This window comes from Cervus canadensis, chromosome 29 (assembly GCF_019320065.1).
Source record: "Cervus canadensis isolate Bull #8, Minnesota chromosome 29, ASM1932006v1, whole genome shotgun sequence".
Classification (NCBI taxonomy): Eukaryota; Metazoa; Chordata; class Mammalia; order Artiodactyla; family Cervidae; genus Cervus; species Cervus canadensis.
Genome location: NC_057414.1, coordinates 22,538,278 through 22,556,778, shown reverse-complemented (window position 1 = coordinate 22,556,778; position 18,501 = coordinate 22,538,278). Strand labels below are relative to the sequence as shown.

At 37.8% G+C, this 18,501-nt stretch overlaps 1 protein-coding gene across 1 annotated transcript in view; it reads left to right on the top strand.

The window, feature by feature from the left end:
* Positions 1–18,501, top strand: part of PRMT3 (protein arginine methyltransferase 3) — a 123,006-nt gene that overhangs the window by 73,874 nt on the left and 30,631 nt on the right. The window contains exon 13 of the mRNA XM_043451398.1: positions 106–192. Coding sequence (XP_043307333.1) covers positions 106–192 — 87 coding nt within the window. The remainder of the gene's footprint in view (positions 1–105; positions 193–18,501) is intronic.

The window sequence follows — 18,501 nt, the reverse complement described above, 5'->3', positions numbered from 1 at the left end:
AAAGCATTGGTTTACAGTAATTTTTTTGCATAGAAAAGAAATATTTATGTGTTTCTGATTTTATTTTTACTAAATCCTTCCCTCTGCTCTTTTTTTAATGGATAGCATATAGATTGTCATACGACGTCTGTCTCAGATTTGGAATTTTCTTCAGATTTTACTCTAAAAATCACAGAGACATCATTGTGCACGGTAAGCTGTTTCATTCTACTTTCACAAATCTCTCTAATAGTGTGGTTGATTGGCAGGCTAATGAATTAATTACCAGGCTTGTGATAAATGAAAAAGACTATTGCTTTTGACAGTCTATCGAATCTGTCTGTTGAATAGATCTGTTTTAATAAGTCAGTAGACGTCAGAAAGTTGAGAAGAGAAAGTATTAGGAAACCATGTTTACATAGTGATATTTCTTTATAAGCTCTTCACTGTTACTTATCATATAATTAATGGAGAGCACTCAACTTTATCTTCATAGACAGAAGTGAAATGTCCTGCTCCTCTCACTGAGTCTTAACACTCAATTCAGATGGAAATAAAGTGATTATTTTGTATAATGTTTTATATTCCTGTGAGAAAAATAATGAAGAAACTGATGGTTTACCTGTCTTGAAAGATTCAGCCTGCTCTAATAGAAATAAGTAGGTGTTTTAGAAAAGTTACACAAATCTAGATTCACATTTGGTTCTGCCACTCCATAGTTTGTTACTTTGTTCAGCTTACCTAGGTGATAAGTACTGCAGATTAATTAACTGCTTTAAGAAAAATGGTTGTTCTTTCTGTGTTGAAGACTAGTTATATAGATTAGTGAGATATAATATGTGAAAACACCTACAATGTAGCCAGAAATGTTATTACTAAAATATATTAATTTTTCTTAAATAATTACTAAATGTGTATTAACGCTACAGTATGTAGCGTTTACAGTATACAAATTACAGTATATATTATACCTTGACCAGGAGACTTAGAATGTTAACAAAATGTGGACCTTTCCTTACCAATGTATAAATTTACACAGGTATTATAGGTATATTTTTATCATTTTAAAATTTAATTTTATGGTTTAAAAATACTAATCATATCTTCAAAATGAAAATTTTTATTGAAAACTGTATCATCAGAAACTGTGAAACAGTTTATGGTCATGTAAACTTTGACTCTTCAACCTGATTCTTTTAAATACTTTGCTCAGATCAACATATAAAAGATTATGATTTCTTTAAGAGTTTTTCAGTTCATTTTGAGCCAATAATTATTTTATAACCAAAAATGTTTTAGCTATTCTTTGATGTTATGAGAACATCTTTTTTTAATCAAAGTTGGTTTTATAGTTTAAAAAGTTAAATATCTAAATCCCAGACTTAGGATTGTTAAGCACCCATTATATTCATGTATTTAATTGGTGAAAAGCAAAATTTCATTTTTCCCGTTTGTCTATCCCAGACTTTCTAATTCTGCTTTTTATTAATAGTAACTGAAGTTATTTGGTCAGTTGAAATTATAGACCACAGCCTTTAACTCCTAGACTTACTCTGTGTTTTTATATTCATAATCCTTGAGTGTTAAAAATGACCTCGTTTTTGAAAAAATTATTGAAGTGTAGTTGATCTACAAATGTGTTAATTTCTGCTGTACAGCGGGGTGATTCAGTTATACATATACATACATTCTTTTTCATTATGGTTTATTATACGATGTTGAATATGGTTCCCTGTGGTATATGGTAGGACCTTGTTGTTTACCCATTCTGTTTATAATACTTCACATCTGCTAATCCCAACCACCCACTCAATCCCTCCCCACTGCACCAAACCACAGGTCTGTTCTCTGTATCCACGGGTCTGTTTCTGTTTTGTAGTAATTTCATTTGTGTCATATTTTAGATTCCACATATAATTGATGTCATATGATATTTGTCCTCTGACTTCTTTCAGTTAGTATGATAATCCCTAGGTCCATCCTTGTTGCTGCAAATGGCATTGTCTCATTCTTTTTTTATGGCCAAGGAGTATTCCTTTGTGTACATCTGTACCTCATCTTTTTTATCAACTCATCTGTTGACATTTAGGTTGCTTTCATGTTTTGGTTATCATGAATAGTGCTATTATGAACATAGGGGTATGTGTATCTTTTTGAGTTATAATTTTTTCTAGATATGTGCCTAGGAGTGGGATTGCTGAATCATATGGTAGCTCTGTTTTTAATTTTTTTAGCAACCTCCATACGGATTTCCATAGTAGCTATACCAATGTACATTCCCACCAACAATGTAGGAGGATTCCCTTTTCTCCACACCCTCTCCAGCGTTTGTTATTTGTAGATTTTTAATGGTGACCATTCTGACTGGTGTGAGGTGGTACCTTGTTGGAGTTTTGATTTGAAAAGTGAAAGTTAGTCATTCAGTCATGTCCAACTCCTTGTGACCCCATGGACTGTAGCCCTCCAGGCTCCTCTGTCCATGGAATTCTCCAGGGAAGAATTCTGGAGTTCGGTTGCCATTTCCTTCTCCAGGGGATCTTCCCAACCCAGGGATCAAACCCAGGGCACCCGCATTGCAGGCAGACTCTTCACCGACTGAGTTTTGATTTACATTCCTCTAATAATTAGTGATATTGAGCATCTTTTCATGTGCCTGTTGGCCATCTGTATGTCTTATTTGGAGAAATTTAGGTCTTCTGCCCATTTTTTGATTGAGTTGGGTTTTTTGTTACTGAGTTGCATGAGCTGTTTGTATAGTTTGGATATTAGTCCCTTGGTGGTGGTAGTGGTGGTGGTGGTCATCTTTGCAAATATTTTCTCCCAGTCTGTAGGTTGCTTTTTCTTTTGCTTATGGTTTCCTTTGCTGTGCAAAAGCTTATGTTTGATTAGGTCCCATTTGTTTATTTTTGCTTTTACTTCTGTTGCCTTGGGAGACTGCCCTCAGAAAACAGTGGTACAATTTATGTGAGAGAATATTTTGCTTATGTTTCCTTCTCGTTTTATGGGGTCGTGTCTTAATGTTTAAATCTTTAAGCCGCTTTGAGTTTATTTTTGAGTATGGTGTGAGGATATGTTCTAATTTCATTGATTTACATGTGACTGTCCAACTTTGCCTACACTGCTTGCTGAAGAGACTGTCTAAAAGAGACCTCTTGATTAACAGCCATTGATCTATAAAGTAATTCTTAGAAGTTACTTGTTGTATTACCACTACTATTAAATAATATTATTTCAAATCTACTTGCAGTGACCTCTGCACAAATCCAAGTAGAGCAAATATGAAACTGGTGAAGGCCTCAAAACTGTGTTTGTTTTTAGTTGTGCATATTTTTGAACTTTATATAAATGAGTTTATTGAGTTTCATTGAAATGTTTTTTATTTTCTGGGTATTGGTCGAGGTTCTTAGTTTCAGACAACAGAATCCAGGTAAGCTGGTTTAAGCAGAAAGAATTTACTAAAGAAAATAAGAGGATTTCCAGACACAATGGCAGAGCTAAAGGACAGGCTACATTTTGAACTTCCAGAAACAATTTATAGAACCACGTCACCTTAGAACTGGCCTGCTACAAAAGCTGTCTTCCCCACTGCAGACCCTATAAGCCCCAATAACCCTGGCCCACTCAGGTAGCCACCACTGACAGCCCCAGATGAATGCCTACCTCACTACCATTCTGTTCCTGTCCTCCACCCCCCACCCAACTCATGCTGACCAGTTCCTCCTTACAATTCTTCATTCAACACCTCTGCATAGCTGAATGCAGATTATGTCGTACCCTAGTTACAGGAAGTCTTGGAAAATAGTTTTAGCCACAAAAGTGTTAGGCTGGAGAAAGTATCATAACACAGAAGCTGGGTTCCCTTGCTATCTGAAAGTAGAGTGTTCCTGTGAAACTTTTTGTAAGCGGAAATGGTGTAAAGCGACGAAAGTTACCTTAGAACACATCTTGCTAAAAATGCATAATCTAAATTGAGATAAAGTGTAGATGCAGTTCAAAGCTCTGGTGGCTTGATGCTGAGATACCTAGTGTGAATCCTGGGGAAGGAGTGTGGCACTCTCTCCAATACAAACACTGAATGCTACTTTTGCTTTTCACCTTTTTTTGTAAAAGCAAAAATCCTCTTCAAATTTATTTCTGTTAGGGAAAACATAATAATGTAGGTCTTTTGTAAAAGGGACATGGTGTAAAGTAAACTTTTGAAAAGCAGGAGATACCTATATAGAATTATTTCTATTGTTATTTGGGATAGAGTACAAGAAAGAAGCTTTATGTTAAAAGAAATTGTATTTATCCTTTGATCTTAGTTTTATTTTGTATATTTAAAAGAGTAAAATAGAATGAAAAAAGGGAAAAAACTGGTAAAGTCTGTTTAATCCAAAGATTGTAATCAAACTGTTTTTGTTGAAAAATAATGTATCAAATAGGTGCTGCTGCATTTGTCCTTGTACATTTGGAGTTCCATATCTGTGAAGAACCATTTAGAATTACATTTTTATTCCCAGCTTGCCTGAATGATTCTAATGTAAAAGTCTGGATTGAGACTGGCCTGGAATTTGAGAGAAAGGTGGCAGGAGATTGGAAGGGACGTGTATGTGTGTGATCACACTGCTAAATAACATAGTTCTGTAACTCACCTTGAGAGGATTTATTGGCTGCGTGCCAGGTATTGAAGATAAAAATTTTAGTACTCAACATTTATGGTAACTCTTCTGTTATTGTGTGGTCAAATAGTCAATATAAATTATCTTTGATGGTGATAGTATCTAGCAGGCATTGAACATTTGTATATCAGGCAATGTGCTAATCACTTTAAAAGCATTATTTCATTTAATTTGCATAATGACTAGTTGACATGGATACTAATATTCCCATGTTATGGGTGAAGAAAGGGTAAATCACTGTAATATTTTGAGAAATACTCTTTCCTAACCCAAAGAAACTTTCATAGTGGGGTCATACAAACTATTAAAGGAACATTGAGAAACATTATGAATGAGTTCTTCAGGAGTGAAAGACAGGAGGTTGCATGTTCTCTATTTGAAACAGGTTTGAAAAATCTTATTCCCAGCCAGTAGTCTAGCAGTTGTTGAGAGGGAGAGGGAAAAAGAATGTATGATCACAGCGTGCCCTTCCTCAGGGATAGGACTGACAGACTCATAGGATACAATAAGCCGCATAGCCCATCCTCTTTGCAGCAAAGGAAAAGTATATCTTAGAAAAATCTTCTCTTTACCCTTTCAGAGTAAGCTTATAGTTGTTTGATGAGTCATGTACATTTCTTAAAACCTTCCTTTCCTTCCAAGTATGTTACTCTAACATGAACCTGACTTGAGTGAGATTTTGTGGCCTAATGCTTGTATTGCATTTTCATTGTGAATCTCAACCATCCACCCATATCTACTCCAGGTGTCTTTTGCTCTTTTATTGTTGTCGTTGTTCAGTCATTCAGTCGTATCTGACTTTTGCCATTGCATGGACTGCAGCACACCAGGCTTCCCTGTCCTTCACCTTCTCCCAGAGCTTGTTCAAACTCATGTCCATTGCATCAGTGATGCCATCCAGCCTTCTCATCCTCTGTCATCCCCTTCTCCTCCTGCCTTCAATCTTTCCCAGCATCAGGGTCTTTTCCAATGAGTCAGCTCTTCACATCAGGTGGCCAGAGTATTGGGGCTTCAGCTTCAGCATCAGTCCTTCCAATGAATATTCAGGACTGATTTCCTTTAGGATGGGCTGGTTGGATCTCCTTGCAGTCCAAGGGACTCAAGAGTCTTCTCCAACAGCACACCTCGAAAGCATCAATTCTTTGGTGCTTAGCCTCCTTTATGGTCCAACTCTCATATCCGTATGAGACTAGTGCATAAACCATAACTTTGACTATATGGACCCTTGTCATCAAAGTGATGTCTCTACTTTTTAATACACTGTCTAGGTTTGTCATAGCTTTTCTTCCAGGGAGTAAGTGTCTTTTAATTTCATGGCTGCAGTTAGTCTGCAGTAATTTTAGAGCCCAAGAAAATAAAGTCTGTCACTGTTTCCATTGTTTCCCCATCTACTTGCCATGAGCAGATGGGACCAGATGCCATTATCTTAGTTTTTTGAATGTTGTTTTAAGCCAGCTTTTTCACTCTCCTTTTCACCTTCATCAAGAGGCTCTGTTGTTCCTCTTTGCTTTCTGCCGTAAGGGTGGTATCATCTGCATATCTGAGGTTATTGATATTTCTCTGGCAATCTTGATTCCAGCTTGTGCTTCATCCAGCCTGGCATTTAGCATTTGCGCTTTGACAGAGTGCTAACTCCTGACCCTCTTCGCTTAACAACTGTCTGGAGCTACTATGCAAGCCTAGTCTCCAAGGCTACTTTTTAGCTTATTTGCCTGGTTACTTGGGAATGATCCATTAACAAAGCTATTAAGAGGATGAGAGCCTAATTGGAATTGAGTTATTCTGTTACATAATCAGAAGAATTAATGAAAATATGGGAAATAAAAAGCAATGCCTGGTAAAGAGATGGAGAAAGTTACTCTGGCGGGGGAAAAGTGTGGCTTTCTTAGAGTGAAAAAAAAGGTACCCAGTTTTGTATTGCTGAGTACAAGCCTTCACATAAATTAAATTCTTTCTTTCTTGTGCTTGAAACCTGAATGCATAGGTAAAAAATGAGAGAATTTCTCTGAATAGTTAAGCCCATTTTAAATATATGCATAACCATTTATTTATTAATGAGATTCTCAATTTGTGGCCTAATTAATATATTGGAGGAAATTGCATTTTTCAAACTAGCAAGATGCTTAGAACACCCTCTTTGCGTTTAATTTCGATTGTGTGTGTGCTGTAAACCGATAGTGCTTTTAATGGCTTTCTCAAGTTTGTTAGAGCCTTGAATGGAAAAATATCTTTTCTTTGCAGTCTCCTCCACCAACATACACACAGACACGTATCCACACCACAGAATAAATTTGGTAGCATTTCTGATTTAACATTTTGCATTACCAAACTTTATGTTTTGGGGAATATAGCATAGTGCAGTACTTGTATGTATATGTTTTGAGTCTTCAGTTCAGTCGCTCAGTCTTGTCCGACTCTTTGCGACCCCATGGACTGCAGCACGCCAGGCCTCACTGTCCATCTCCATCTCCCGAAGTTTACTCAGTCTCAGGTCCATTGAGTCAGTGACGTCATCCAACCATCTCATCCTCTGTCGTCCCCGTCTCCTCCTGCCTTCAATCTTTCCCAGCATCAGGGTCTTTTCCAAGGAGTCCGTTCTTTGCATCAGGTGGCCAAAGTATTGGAGTTTTAGCTTCAGCATCAGTCATTCCAATGAATATTCAGGACTGGTTTCCTTTAGGATGGACTGGTTGGATCTTCTTGCAGTCCAAGGGACTCTCAAGAGTCTTCTCCAACACCACAGTTCAGAAGCATCAATTCTTCAGTGCTCAGCTTTCTTTATAGTCCAACTCTCACATCCATACATGACTACTGGAAACACCATAGCTCTGACTAGACAGAACTCTGTTGGCAAAGTAATGTCTTTGCTTTTTAATGTGCTGTCTAGGTTGGTCATAACTTTCCTTCTAAGGAGCAAGCGTCTTTTAATTTCATGGCTGCAGTCACTATCTGCAGTGCTTTTGCAGCCCCCAAATAAAAAGTCTGTCACTCTTTCCCCATCTATTTGCCATGAAGTGACGGGACTAGATGCCATGATCTTAGTTTTCTGAATGTTGAGTTTTAAGCCAACATTTTCACTCTCGTCTTTAACTTTCATCAAGAGGCTTTTTAGTTCTTCTTTGCTTTCTGCCATAAGGGTGGTGTCATCTGCATATCTGAGGTTATTGATATTTCTCCCAGCAATCTTGATTCCAGCCCGTGCTTCCTCCAGCCAAGCGTTTCTCAAGAGGTACTCTGCATATAAGTTAAATAAGCAAGGTGACAATAGACAGCCTTGACATACTCCTTTCCCTGTTTGGAACCAGTCTGTTGTTCTATGTCCAGTTCTAACTGTTGCTTCTTGACCTGCATACAGATTTCACAGGAGGCAGGTCAGGTGGTCTGGTATTCCCATCTCTTCAAGAATTTTCCAGTTTGTTGTGGTCCACACAGTCAAAGGCTTTGGCATAGTCAATAAAGCAGAAGTAGATGTTTTTCTGGAACTCTCTTGCTTTTTTGATGATCCAGTGGATGCTGGCAATTTGATCTCTGGTTCCTCTAACTTTTCTAAAACCAGCTTGAATGTCTGGAAGTTCACGGTTCAAGTACTGTTGAAGCCTTGCTTGGAGGACTTTGAGCATAACTATGCTAGTGTGGTGGAGAAGGCAATGGCAACCCACTCCAGTACTCTTGCCTGGAAAATCCCATGGACGGAGGAGCCTGGTAGGCTGCGGTCCATGGGGTTGCAAAAGAGTCAGACAGGACTGAGCGACTTCCCTTTCACTTTTCACTTTCACGCATTGGAGAAGGAAATGGCAACCCACTCCAGTGTTCTTGCCTGGAGAATCCCAGGGACGGCAGAGCCTGGTGGACTGCTGTCTATGGGGTCGCACAGAGTCGGACACGCCTGAAGCGACTTAGCAGCAACAGCAGCAGCAGCATGCTAGTGTGGGGGTGAGTGCAATTGTGTGGTAGTTGGAACATTCTTTGGCATTGCCTTTCTTTCCAACTGCACTGAAAACTGACCTTTTCCAGTCCTGTGGCCACCACTGACTTTTCCAAATTTGCTGGCATATTGAGTGCAGCACTTTCACAGCATCATCTTTTAGGATTTGAAATAGCTGAACTGGAATTCCATCACCTCCACTAGCTTTGTAGTGATGCTTCCGAAGGCCACTTGACTTCACATTCCAGGATGTCTGCCTCTATGTTGGTGATTACACCATCATGATTATCTGGGTCGTGAAGATCTTTTTTGTATAGTTCTGTATATTCTTGCCACCTCTTCTTAACATCTTCTGCTTCTGTTAGGTCCCTACCATTTCTGTCCTTTATCTTGCCCTCTCTGCATGAAATGTTCCCTTGGAATCTCTGATTTTCTTCATCTCTAGACTTTCCCATTCTATTGTTTTCTTCTATTTCTTTGCATTGATTGCTGAGGGAGGCTTTCTCATCTCTCATTGCTATTCTTTGGAACTCTGCATTCAGATGGATATATCTTTCCTTTTCTCCTTTGACTTTCACTTCTCTTCTTTTCTCAGCTATTTGTAAGGCCTCCTCAGACAACTATTTTGCCTTTTTGCATTGTTTCCTTGGGGATGGTCTTGATCCCTGCCTCCTGTACAACTTCAGGAACCTCCGTCAGTAGTTCTTCAGGCACTCTATCAGAACTAATCCCTTGAATATATTTGTCACTTCCACTGTATAATCGTGAAGGATTTGATTTAGATCTTGGTTGTCTGTAATGATTGAAGGATGATTTTCCAGTGAGTCCTGGTGATACATACACAGCAGTTTTCTGAGCATTTTTTACTGTATCATAAGGTATTATCCACAGTTAAGGTCAAATCACTTTTGTTTTTATGATGAGGTATGCAGCTTTAGTTAGCAACTGACTTCCTAGCTATCATATCAGCCTGTCTAACCTTGCAGTAAGTGAACAATAAAGTCCATTATTTTCATAGAACGTTCATAGGGGTTCAGAAGCAAATGATTTAAGGCTGTATAATTTAGAACCAGTGTGTTTTATCTTGTGAGTTAAGGTTTATTTTTTAATGCCATTTATATAATTGTGTAATGTTCTCTTACTCTGTATCCTAGCAGCATTTATATTGATATCTGTCTGAATAAGCTCCATAAAGATACAGACAAGCATCCTTTTTCATAATCCTGGGTGTACATTAAATGACTTCTCATAGTTCCTTTCATATAAAAATGAGTTGTTTATACCTTAAAAATGAAAATATTTAAGCTGGTTTTATCAGATTGTGTGCTCACATACATACTGTCTTTGTCATGTAAAGATTTTTTATTTAATATATCATCTCTTAAAGCAATCATTTTTATATCTTAATTTTAGCATTATGTTTTCTTTTATTCTACTTCTATATTAGCATGCACTAGAATAATGTTCAGTTTGTATAAACTTTCCTTAATATGATTTTAAAGCTCATTTAAAGAAGAATATTTTTCCAGCCATTTTTTTTACTGCAGTTGTTAAATATAAAACAGTGGATTAAATTTAAAAAATCAGGCTTTTTAAATATTTGGATTTAATAACCTTTATTTTGGATTTAATGATCTCTTACAATAAAGTCTTTATTTTGGATTTTATTTGAGAGCTATTTGGTTTTTAATATAACTTTTAAAATCTTTATAACAATGTAAAATTTTGTGTCAACAGATATTTCAGTTTCTTAAATATTAAATGCTGACCGTGTGCCAAATACTTGTTTGAAATGTTTTGTCACAGATAACCACAACAAAAAACCTCTCCTGTATCCTGAAAAGGCACTTACGTGAGAGGAGGCAGGTACTGACTGCATTTTAGTATGAATAATGAAGATAGGAATATAGAGGTATGAATAGGGTGGTCTGAATTCGGGAGCACAGAAGTGAGGTATTTTTCTGATGGAAAAATTATAGTTGGTAATCAGATTTTATAGCCAAGATTTCATGACAAAGAAAGATAAAAATCATTGCCCCCTCAAAAAAAAAAAAAAAAGATTTGTATTTTAAACAAGGAAATCTATTCTGTTTCCAAGGATGAAAAGACTGACAGAAAAGCTGAGGTATGGTAGCCATGTAATAACTTGATTTTGGGATAATTTTTGTTCACCTAGTTTTTAATTCACTAGTCTTTTCTTAATCTGTATTGTTTCTGTTGCTAAGGTCACCAATAAATATTTTCATTTTAAATACCATGTATTTTAGTTCTAGCATTCTTATCTTGATTTTTTGAGTTATATTTCATCTTTCTAACCACTTTGGTTACTCTTTTTTATCTTAATTGCTTAACATATATATAATAATTCTTATAAGATCTATTTACTGATTCTATGAGGTGCCTGTGATTCTACTATTGCTTTTTTCTTTTGATTGTGGGTCAGATTTTCCTATTCTCATTTTTCATAACTTTGTATTTTATGCTAGTCATTGGGTTAGGTTGGCCCAAATGTTTGTTGGGTATTTTTCATACGATCACATAGAAAAATCTCAACTAACTATTTGACCAACCCAAGTTAAAAGATAGTACAGACTTACCTAATATTTTCACCTAGAAGGACCTCCACTTACTCTGTCTGGTAGCTACTCTGAGGACCTGATCCCTTTTATCTACTCTGAAGTTGAGCTTGATTGGGTCTAGATTCCACTGCAGTTAATTTACTTGGTCTTGAGCATAAAATTAGACGTTTCCCTCTTTCCAACTTCATGGAAAGACCATCAAAACAAAGCTGACTTTAGGGAGGAAAACAAAATCAGGATATTTGTAAGGTTTAGGAGATCTGATTTTTGAAGGGTCTGTCATTTCAGAGCAAGGGATTAGAGGGGAGAGGAAAGGTTCTGATCTGGGTTTGGCATGGTTCCTGACCTCAGTGAGAGTTGATAATGCCAGTCAAAAATTGTCAGCTGCCTTCTGCCTCTGCGAGGTCACTAGCCACTGCAGTCGCTGACCTTCCACACTCTTTTTATAAAAGAGTTCAGAGTGGAATGACGCCCTCCGTGCTCTGGCCTACAGATAGATATTTTGGTAAGATTTTATGAGACCAGTTTCTTGTATCGCTCTTGTCTAGAAAAGCAGTAAAATCATTGAAGGAGACATCTGTTCCTCATGGCTAGCAACAACTTTCTCATGATTAGCAGCAACCCTCTGTCCAGATGTGTCCTTGACTGCACTTATCCCCCTTCACCAAAGTGACATGTGTACTAACCTCCCGCCATCTCCTCAAAGCAGTTCCTCAGACCTGTCTTAAGATGCTGTCTCCTGGGCTTTAGTCCTCATTTTGCCCCAAATAAGATAGCTCACAACTCTCACATTGTGCTTTTTTTTTTTTTTGGTTGACCATAGACATAGTAATGGTTGAGTTTCAGCTTGAGTTTTGAAGAGTTAACAGTGTAATTGAGCCTTCTGTTTGAGAAGAGGGTATTTTACTCTCAGGGTTAGTTGGAAACAGGGTTATTGTTCATATACATGGATTTTTCTTGAGGGATCTGAAACAAACTGCCTCATCTTCCTGGACAAGAGTTCGTGGAATAATAAAGAGAGCTGAATAGCAAGACCATGCTAATGGTGCCGGTGAGTGGTTGCAGATGATTTTGGCTTTGAACACCACATCACATCTAAACACCACAAGAAAACCTCTCTCCCTACTTTCTAGTATAAGCATCAGCTTCATCAGCTTTCTTAGCTTGCAGAGAGGACTAGCCAGGCCTTTGAGAATTTTCCAGAAACCAATGCACCATACTACCCCAGACTTGGCCATTAAAAATTGCTTGGTTTTTCCTTGCCCCAGCAAGGTTCCTGTGCCATGACATTTTTGCTGCTTTGCCCCTGCATTGGGTAGATGCCCTCAGGCGAAAGCAGCTATTGGGTAGATGCCCTCAGGCGAAAGCAGCTATTGGGTAGATGCCCTCAGGCGAAAGCAGCTATTGGCTCCACTAGGAAGTGCTAATCCCTCTTACTTGTATCCAAAGCTCTTTGAAGGTTGAGAAATGCAGTTGTTTCATTTACCCAGTGTTTTGTTGTAGTAGCTATATCAGAATGAGAAGAGGGTCTTTTGCACACTGGAGAGAGAAGTCCCTGAAAGCTTTGTTTTAAGTTAGGAAGAGTAAATGAAATTTTTTCTTTAAGTTAGGGTATTTAGGATTTTAAGTTAGGAAAGTAGAATTTTATGAAAATAAAAGTTAACTGAAACTGAATTATGTGTTACCTCTCAATTCTTTTTTTTTTTTCTATTTTAAAAAAGTATGATATATTTGATAAACAGTAGAAACATATTTAAGAGGCACTGATACTTAGAACAGGTCTTGAGTTACAGTTTTTTAGGGCTAATACAGATGTTTTTAAAAGAAACTTTAAAATGTTTGCCATTCAAACTTCCATGGTTCTTAAGGAGTACTCATGGTACTCCTTGTTTTCATTTTATTTTTTAATTAAGCTTTAAATTTTTCTAACGGCTTAAGAAGAAACATCAAAATGAGCCCATTTCTTTGCAGTTGTATTCTTTAAGTCTTCTTTTAAAGCTTTTGAAAAATCCCTGACAGTTGAAGCCTACTAATTTTAAACTCATTCCTTGGTATTGAATCAGTTCTTAGTACTTTTGGGTGTAAATTGACCTAATTTTGACCCAGCAGAGCTAATCAGTTAAAGAATCTAATTATTAAAACACATCTGCACTGCTTCAAAATAGTAAGATTTGCCTTGAACTTGCATCATAGATTTTAATGGGACATCTGCTATATGTTTTAACAGGCTTCATTAAGTCAGTTTTATGTCTTAGAGGGAGAGCATTTCTAATTGTGAGGTTCCACCTCTACAGTCACTTTTAGGTTTCTACTTTAATGAATGACCGTACAATCTAGAGCCTGGTCCTGAACTTCCTGCTCTCTCTGTGAACCTTTGGAGTTAGGCTAAGATGTTGTTTAGAATACTTAAATCTCTTTATTTCCATGAACTGGTTTTTGAATAGTAGGATGTGTTAAGAGCTACAAGGCATTGGGAATATAGTAATAAGCCAGAACAAGCAGCTCTTCTCTTCATAAGGCATTATTGGAGGAGATAGATATTAAAGTTCACTTTGTGGATATTAGATAATACCAAGTAATATTGAGAGTTATGTGTGATAAAGGTATTGTAGTTATATAAGGAAATGTTCATATTTTTTAGAGATGTACACAAGTAGGTAGGGGAGAAATGACGTGTCAAGCATTTGCTTCAATATAGTTGAGCAAAAAAGGGAGAAGCAGTGGGAGAATATATGAAGCAAATGTGCCAAATATTGGTCACTGTTGTATATAGGTGATAGGTGCTCAGGTTCTATAATTGTGTATATGTTTGAAGTTTTTTCATAGTCCGACCTTCTTAAAGAATCATACCACCAACAGTATTCTAAGAAACACGTAAGAGTGATGAGGCCAAGGTGCTGTCCTCTGTTGTTTCTGTACGACTCACCTATCTGCTATAGTTACCAAGGCTAAACACATGCTTACACTGTGCTTCACATTTTCACACGTAGACATGTGTTCCTATGTTCACCAAAAAGACCTGTACAAGAATGTCTATTGCAGCATTGTTTCTGGATACCTAGACTAGGAGTAAGCCAGACATTCATCAGTCGTAGAATGGATAAATGGTGCACTATATTTATGAAGTAATATACATCAGTGGGGAGAAAAATGTGATCTTGACTGTGCACTAAGACGTGGATGAATTTCATGAATATTGATGAAAAAGTGGGGGAGAAAGCCAAATACAGAAAAGCTTTTGTCTTTAAATTTTCATAAAAAACTAAATTAGTATAGTGGCAAATATCAGAATAACAGTTACATTTTGTGGGAAGACTTAATGATTCAGTTCAGTTCAATCCTCAGTCGTGTCCGACTCTTTGTGACCCCATGGACTGCAGCACACCAGGCTTCCCGGTCCATCACCAACTCCTGTAGCTTGCTCAAACTCATGTCTGTCGAGTCGGTGATGCCATGTAACCATCTCATCCTCTGTCGTCCCCTTTTCCTCCTGCTGTCAATCTTTCCCAGCAGCAGGGTCTTTTCCAATGAGTCCATTCTTTGCATCAGGTGGCCAAAGTGTTGGAGCTTCAGCTTCAGCATCAGTCCTTCCAGTGAATATTCACGATTGATTTCCTGTAGGATTGACTCGTTTGACCTCCTTGCAGTCCAAGGGACTCCCAAGAGTTTTCTGCAATGCCACAATTCAAAAGCATCAATTCTTCAGCGCTCAGCTTTCTTTATGGTCCAACTCTCACATCCATACATGACTACTGGAAAAACCATAGCTTTGACTAGACAGACCTTTGTTGGCAAAGTAATATCTCTGCTTTTAATAGGCTTTATGTGTTTGTCATAGCTTTTCTTCCAAGGAATGAGTGTCTTTTAATTTCATGGCTGCAGTCACTGTCTGCAGTGATTTTGGAGTCCAAGAAAGTAAAGTCTGTCACTGTTTCCATTCCTTCCCCATCTATTTGCCATGAAGTGATGGGACTGGATGCCATGATACTTGTTTTTTGAATGTTGAGTTTTAAGGCAGCTTTTTCACTCTCTTCTCTCACCTTCATCAAAAGACTGTTTAGTTCCTCTTCACTTCCTGCCGTAAGGGTGATGTCATCTGCATATCTGAGGTTGTTGATATGTTTCCCAGCAATCTTGATTCCAGCTTGTGCTTTATCTAGCCTGGCATTTTGCATGATGTACTCTGCATATAAGTTAAATAAGCAGGGTGACAGTATACAGCCTTGACGTACTCCTTTCCCAATTTGGAACCAGTCCGTTGTTCCATGTCCAGTTCTAACTGTTGCTTCTTGACTTGCATACAGATTTCTCAAGAGGCAGGTCAGGTGGTCTGGTATTCCCATCTCTTCAAGAATTTTCCAGTTTGTTGTGGTCCACTCAGTCAAAGGCTTTGGCATAGTCAATAAAGCAGAAGTAGATGTTTTTCTGGAATTCTCTTATTTTTTTCTATGATCCAGATGTTTGCAATTTGATCTTTAGCTCCTCTGCCTTTTCTAAATCCAGCTTGAACATCTGGAAGTTTTTGGTTCATGTACTGTTGAAGCCTGGCTTGGAGGATTTTGAGCATTACTTTGCTAGCGTTTGAGATGAGTGCAATTGTGTGGTAGTTTGAACATTCTTTGGCATTGCCTTTCTTTGGGCTTGGACTGAAAACTGACCTTTTCTAGTCCTGTGGCCAGTTCTGAGTTTTCCAGATTTGCTGGCATATTGAGTATAGCACTTTAACAGCAGCATCTTTTAGGATTTGAAATAGCTTAATCATTGGAAGGGGAATAATAGAGGCCCTGCATCTTGATCTAGGTAACGGTTGAGTGTCTTTACTTTGTAAAGACTCTGCAATGATTTCCTCACTTTTAGATGTGTGTTGTGTATTTTATTCTTGTATTCTTCAGTAAAATATTTTTTAAATAAATGATTCTCACATTTGGCTGAAAGAAACATCTCTAGTTTTGCATGTATATAATATTTCGGTTAAAAAGTTTATAAAGAACAAACCACAAAAGGGCCCCCTTTGGTCAAAAACTTGGTGAGTGAAAGGAGCTCATCAGAGAAGCCCAGTGTGGCTGGAACACGTAGACTACTGTTGAAGAAAAGTGGTAAGCTGAGGTCATTTAGCACCTGTGCTGTTTACGCTTTTCCTTAAATCAGTGGGAAATAATGGAGGTTTTTGTTAAAGAGAATGATGTGACCTGAAGGGCACATTGAAAAGATCATGGATGGAATATAAAGAACAATAAGGAGACTAGAGCATATATATGGATGTGAGAGTTGGACTGTAAAGAAAGCTGAGCACCAGAGAGTTGATGCTTTTGAACTGTGGTGGTGGAGAAGACTCTTGAGAGTCCCTTGTACTGCAAGGAGTTCAAACCAGTCCATCCTAAAGGAAATCAGTCCTGAATATTCATTGGAAGGACTGATGCTGAAACTGAAGCTCCAACACTTTGGCCACCTGATGCAAAGAACTGACTCATTTGAATAGACCCTGATGCTGGGAAAGATTGACGGCAGGAGGATGAGATGGTTGCATGGCATAACTGACGCGATGGACATGAGTTTGAGTAAGCTCTGGGAGTTGGTGATGGACAGGGAAGCCTGGCATGCTGCAGTCCCTGGGGCTCCAAAGAGTCGGACACAACTGAGTAACTGAACTGAACTGAACTGAACTGATGGGTCCGCTGTCACAGTACTTCAGGCAAGAAACGGCGGTGACTTACATAAAGATCGCTGTAGTGGATGTGGAGAAAAGTGGATGTGTTTGAGACCTACCCAGAATGTAAAATGTCCAGACTTAAGGATGGATTAGATAGGGAGGGATGAAGGAAGGAAGTCACAATGGTGACTCTTTGGTTTCTTTCTTTTACTGTTTGAAGAATGATGATACTATTTTGTAAGACAAAGAAACCTGGAAGAACAGGTTTAGAGGTAAGGATAAGAAGCTCATTTATTGGTGTGTTGAATTTCAAATGCCTTTGAGATATCCAAGTGGTGATTTTCAGTTGAAAATTAGAATACTCTTCCATGGTTGGTTCTATCAAGTCAGACTTGTGACATATTCCATCCAGATATGATATATGATAGTGGAAGCAAAAGCAATCATAAAATTGTACAAATTGCTCTTTAACTAGGATGCATTTTCTAACCTATGGTACTTCTCAAGGTTAATAGGCTCTAGAAGGTTTTTTTTTTTCTTTTTTCTTTTTAATAATCAAATCCAATGGAGTAGCATCATGTGCAAATAGAACTTAATCCAAATTAACGATTCAAGTAGAAGAAAAAGAGTCCATGAGAGAAATAATGGTCTAATTAGTGCAGATGATACTACCCTCCATTTTACTTAATGAATATATGCCCTAGAATGAGCCTGAAGCGGGAAACACATATGTTCTTTCTTCAGTTATGTTCAGCTTGCAAGTATATCAGTAGTATGAATATCTTGCTGGATTGCATGTGATTCTTTTCTCTCAAAGTATTTGCAGTAGTCACCCTAATGCTCAGAGCACACATTCTAAGACATGCCTAAAATCAAGGATCGTACCATACTTTTTATATACACTGTTTTTTCTTATATATGCATACCTGTGATAAACTTTAATTTATAACTAGACATAATAAAGGAATGTTCAAACTGTCTGCATCATACTCTTGCACTTAGGGGCCATTACTAAGTACAGTAAGGTTTACTCAGCAATCTGATAACTGAGTTGTCTGTTAAAGTGATTAATGAGTAGGTAGGGTAAACAGCAGTGATACTGTGGACAAAGGGATGATTGTCAGCCTGAGCGAGATGGAGCAGGAAAACGTGAGGTTTTGTCACACTACTCAGAAGGTCTTGAAATTTAAAACTTACTGCTGCTTTCTGGAAATTTTCATTCAGTACTTTCCTGGGTAACAGATAACCAAAGAAAGAAAAATTGCAGCGAAGTGGGGAGTACTGTATTTTTAATACAGCATGACACCCTGAAAGCCATCTACTTCATCTGGATTCCAACCAAAGAAATGGTGATTTTTGCCATTGCCCGGAGAACTGGTTGTCTTGAATGTATTGAAGAATGGTTTATATTTCACTCTCCAGTGGAAAACCTTCAGGGATTTTCCTGAGTGACTTTGATAATCTTAAGATGTTTCCATTACGTGACTTACCCACTATGTAATACGTGACTCTGCTGTAAGAGGATGCTTTGTCTCTGGTTTGAAGGGATCCTCGTTAGTTCCCATTGTTTTATATTTGGTTAAAATCCAGGTGTACCCTGTGCATTGCCAACAAAATTTTGGACATTTCCACTTAATCCTCTCTTAGTTTTCAATCTTCCCAGCCACAGAGGGAAACTGGACCCCTGGGGGTTTTAACCTTTAAAAT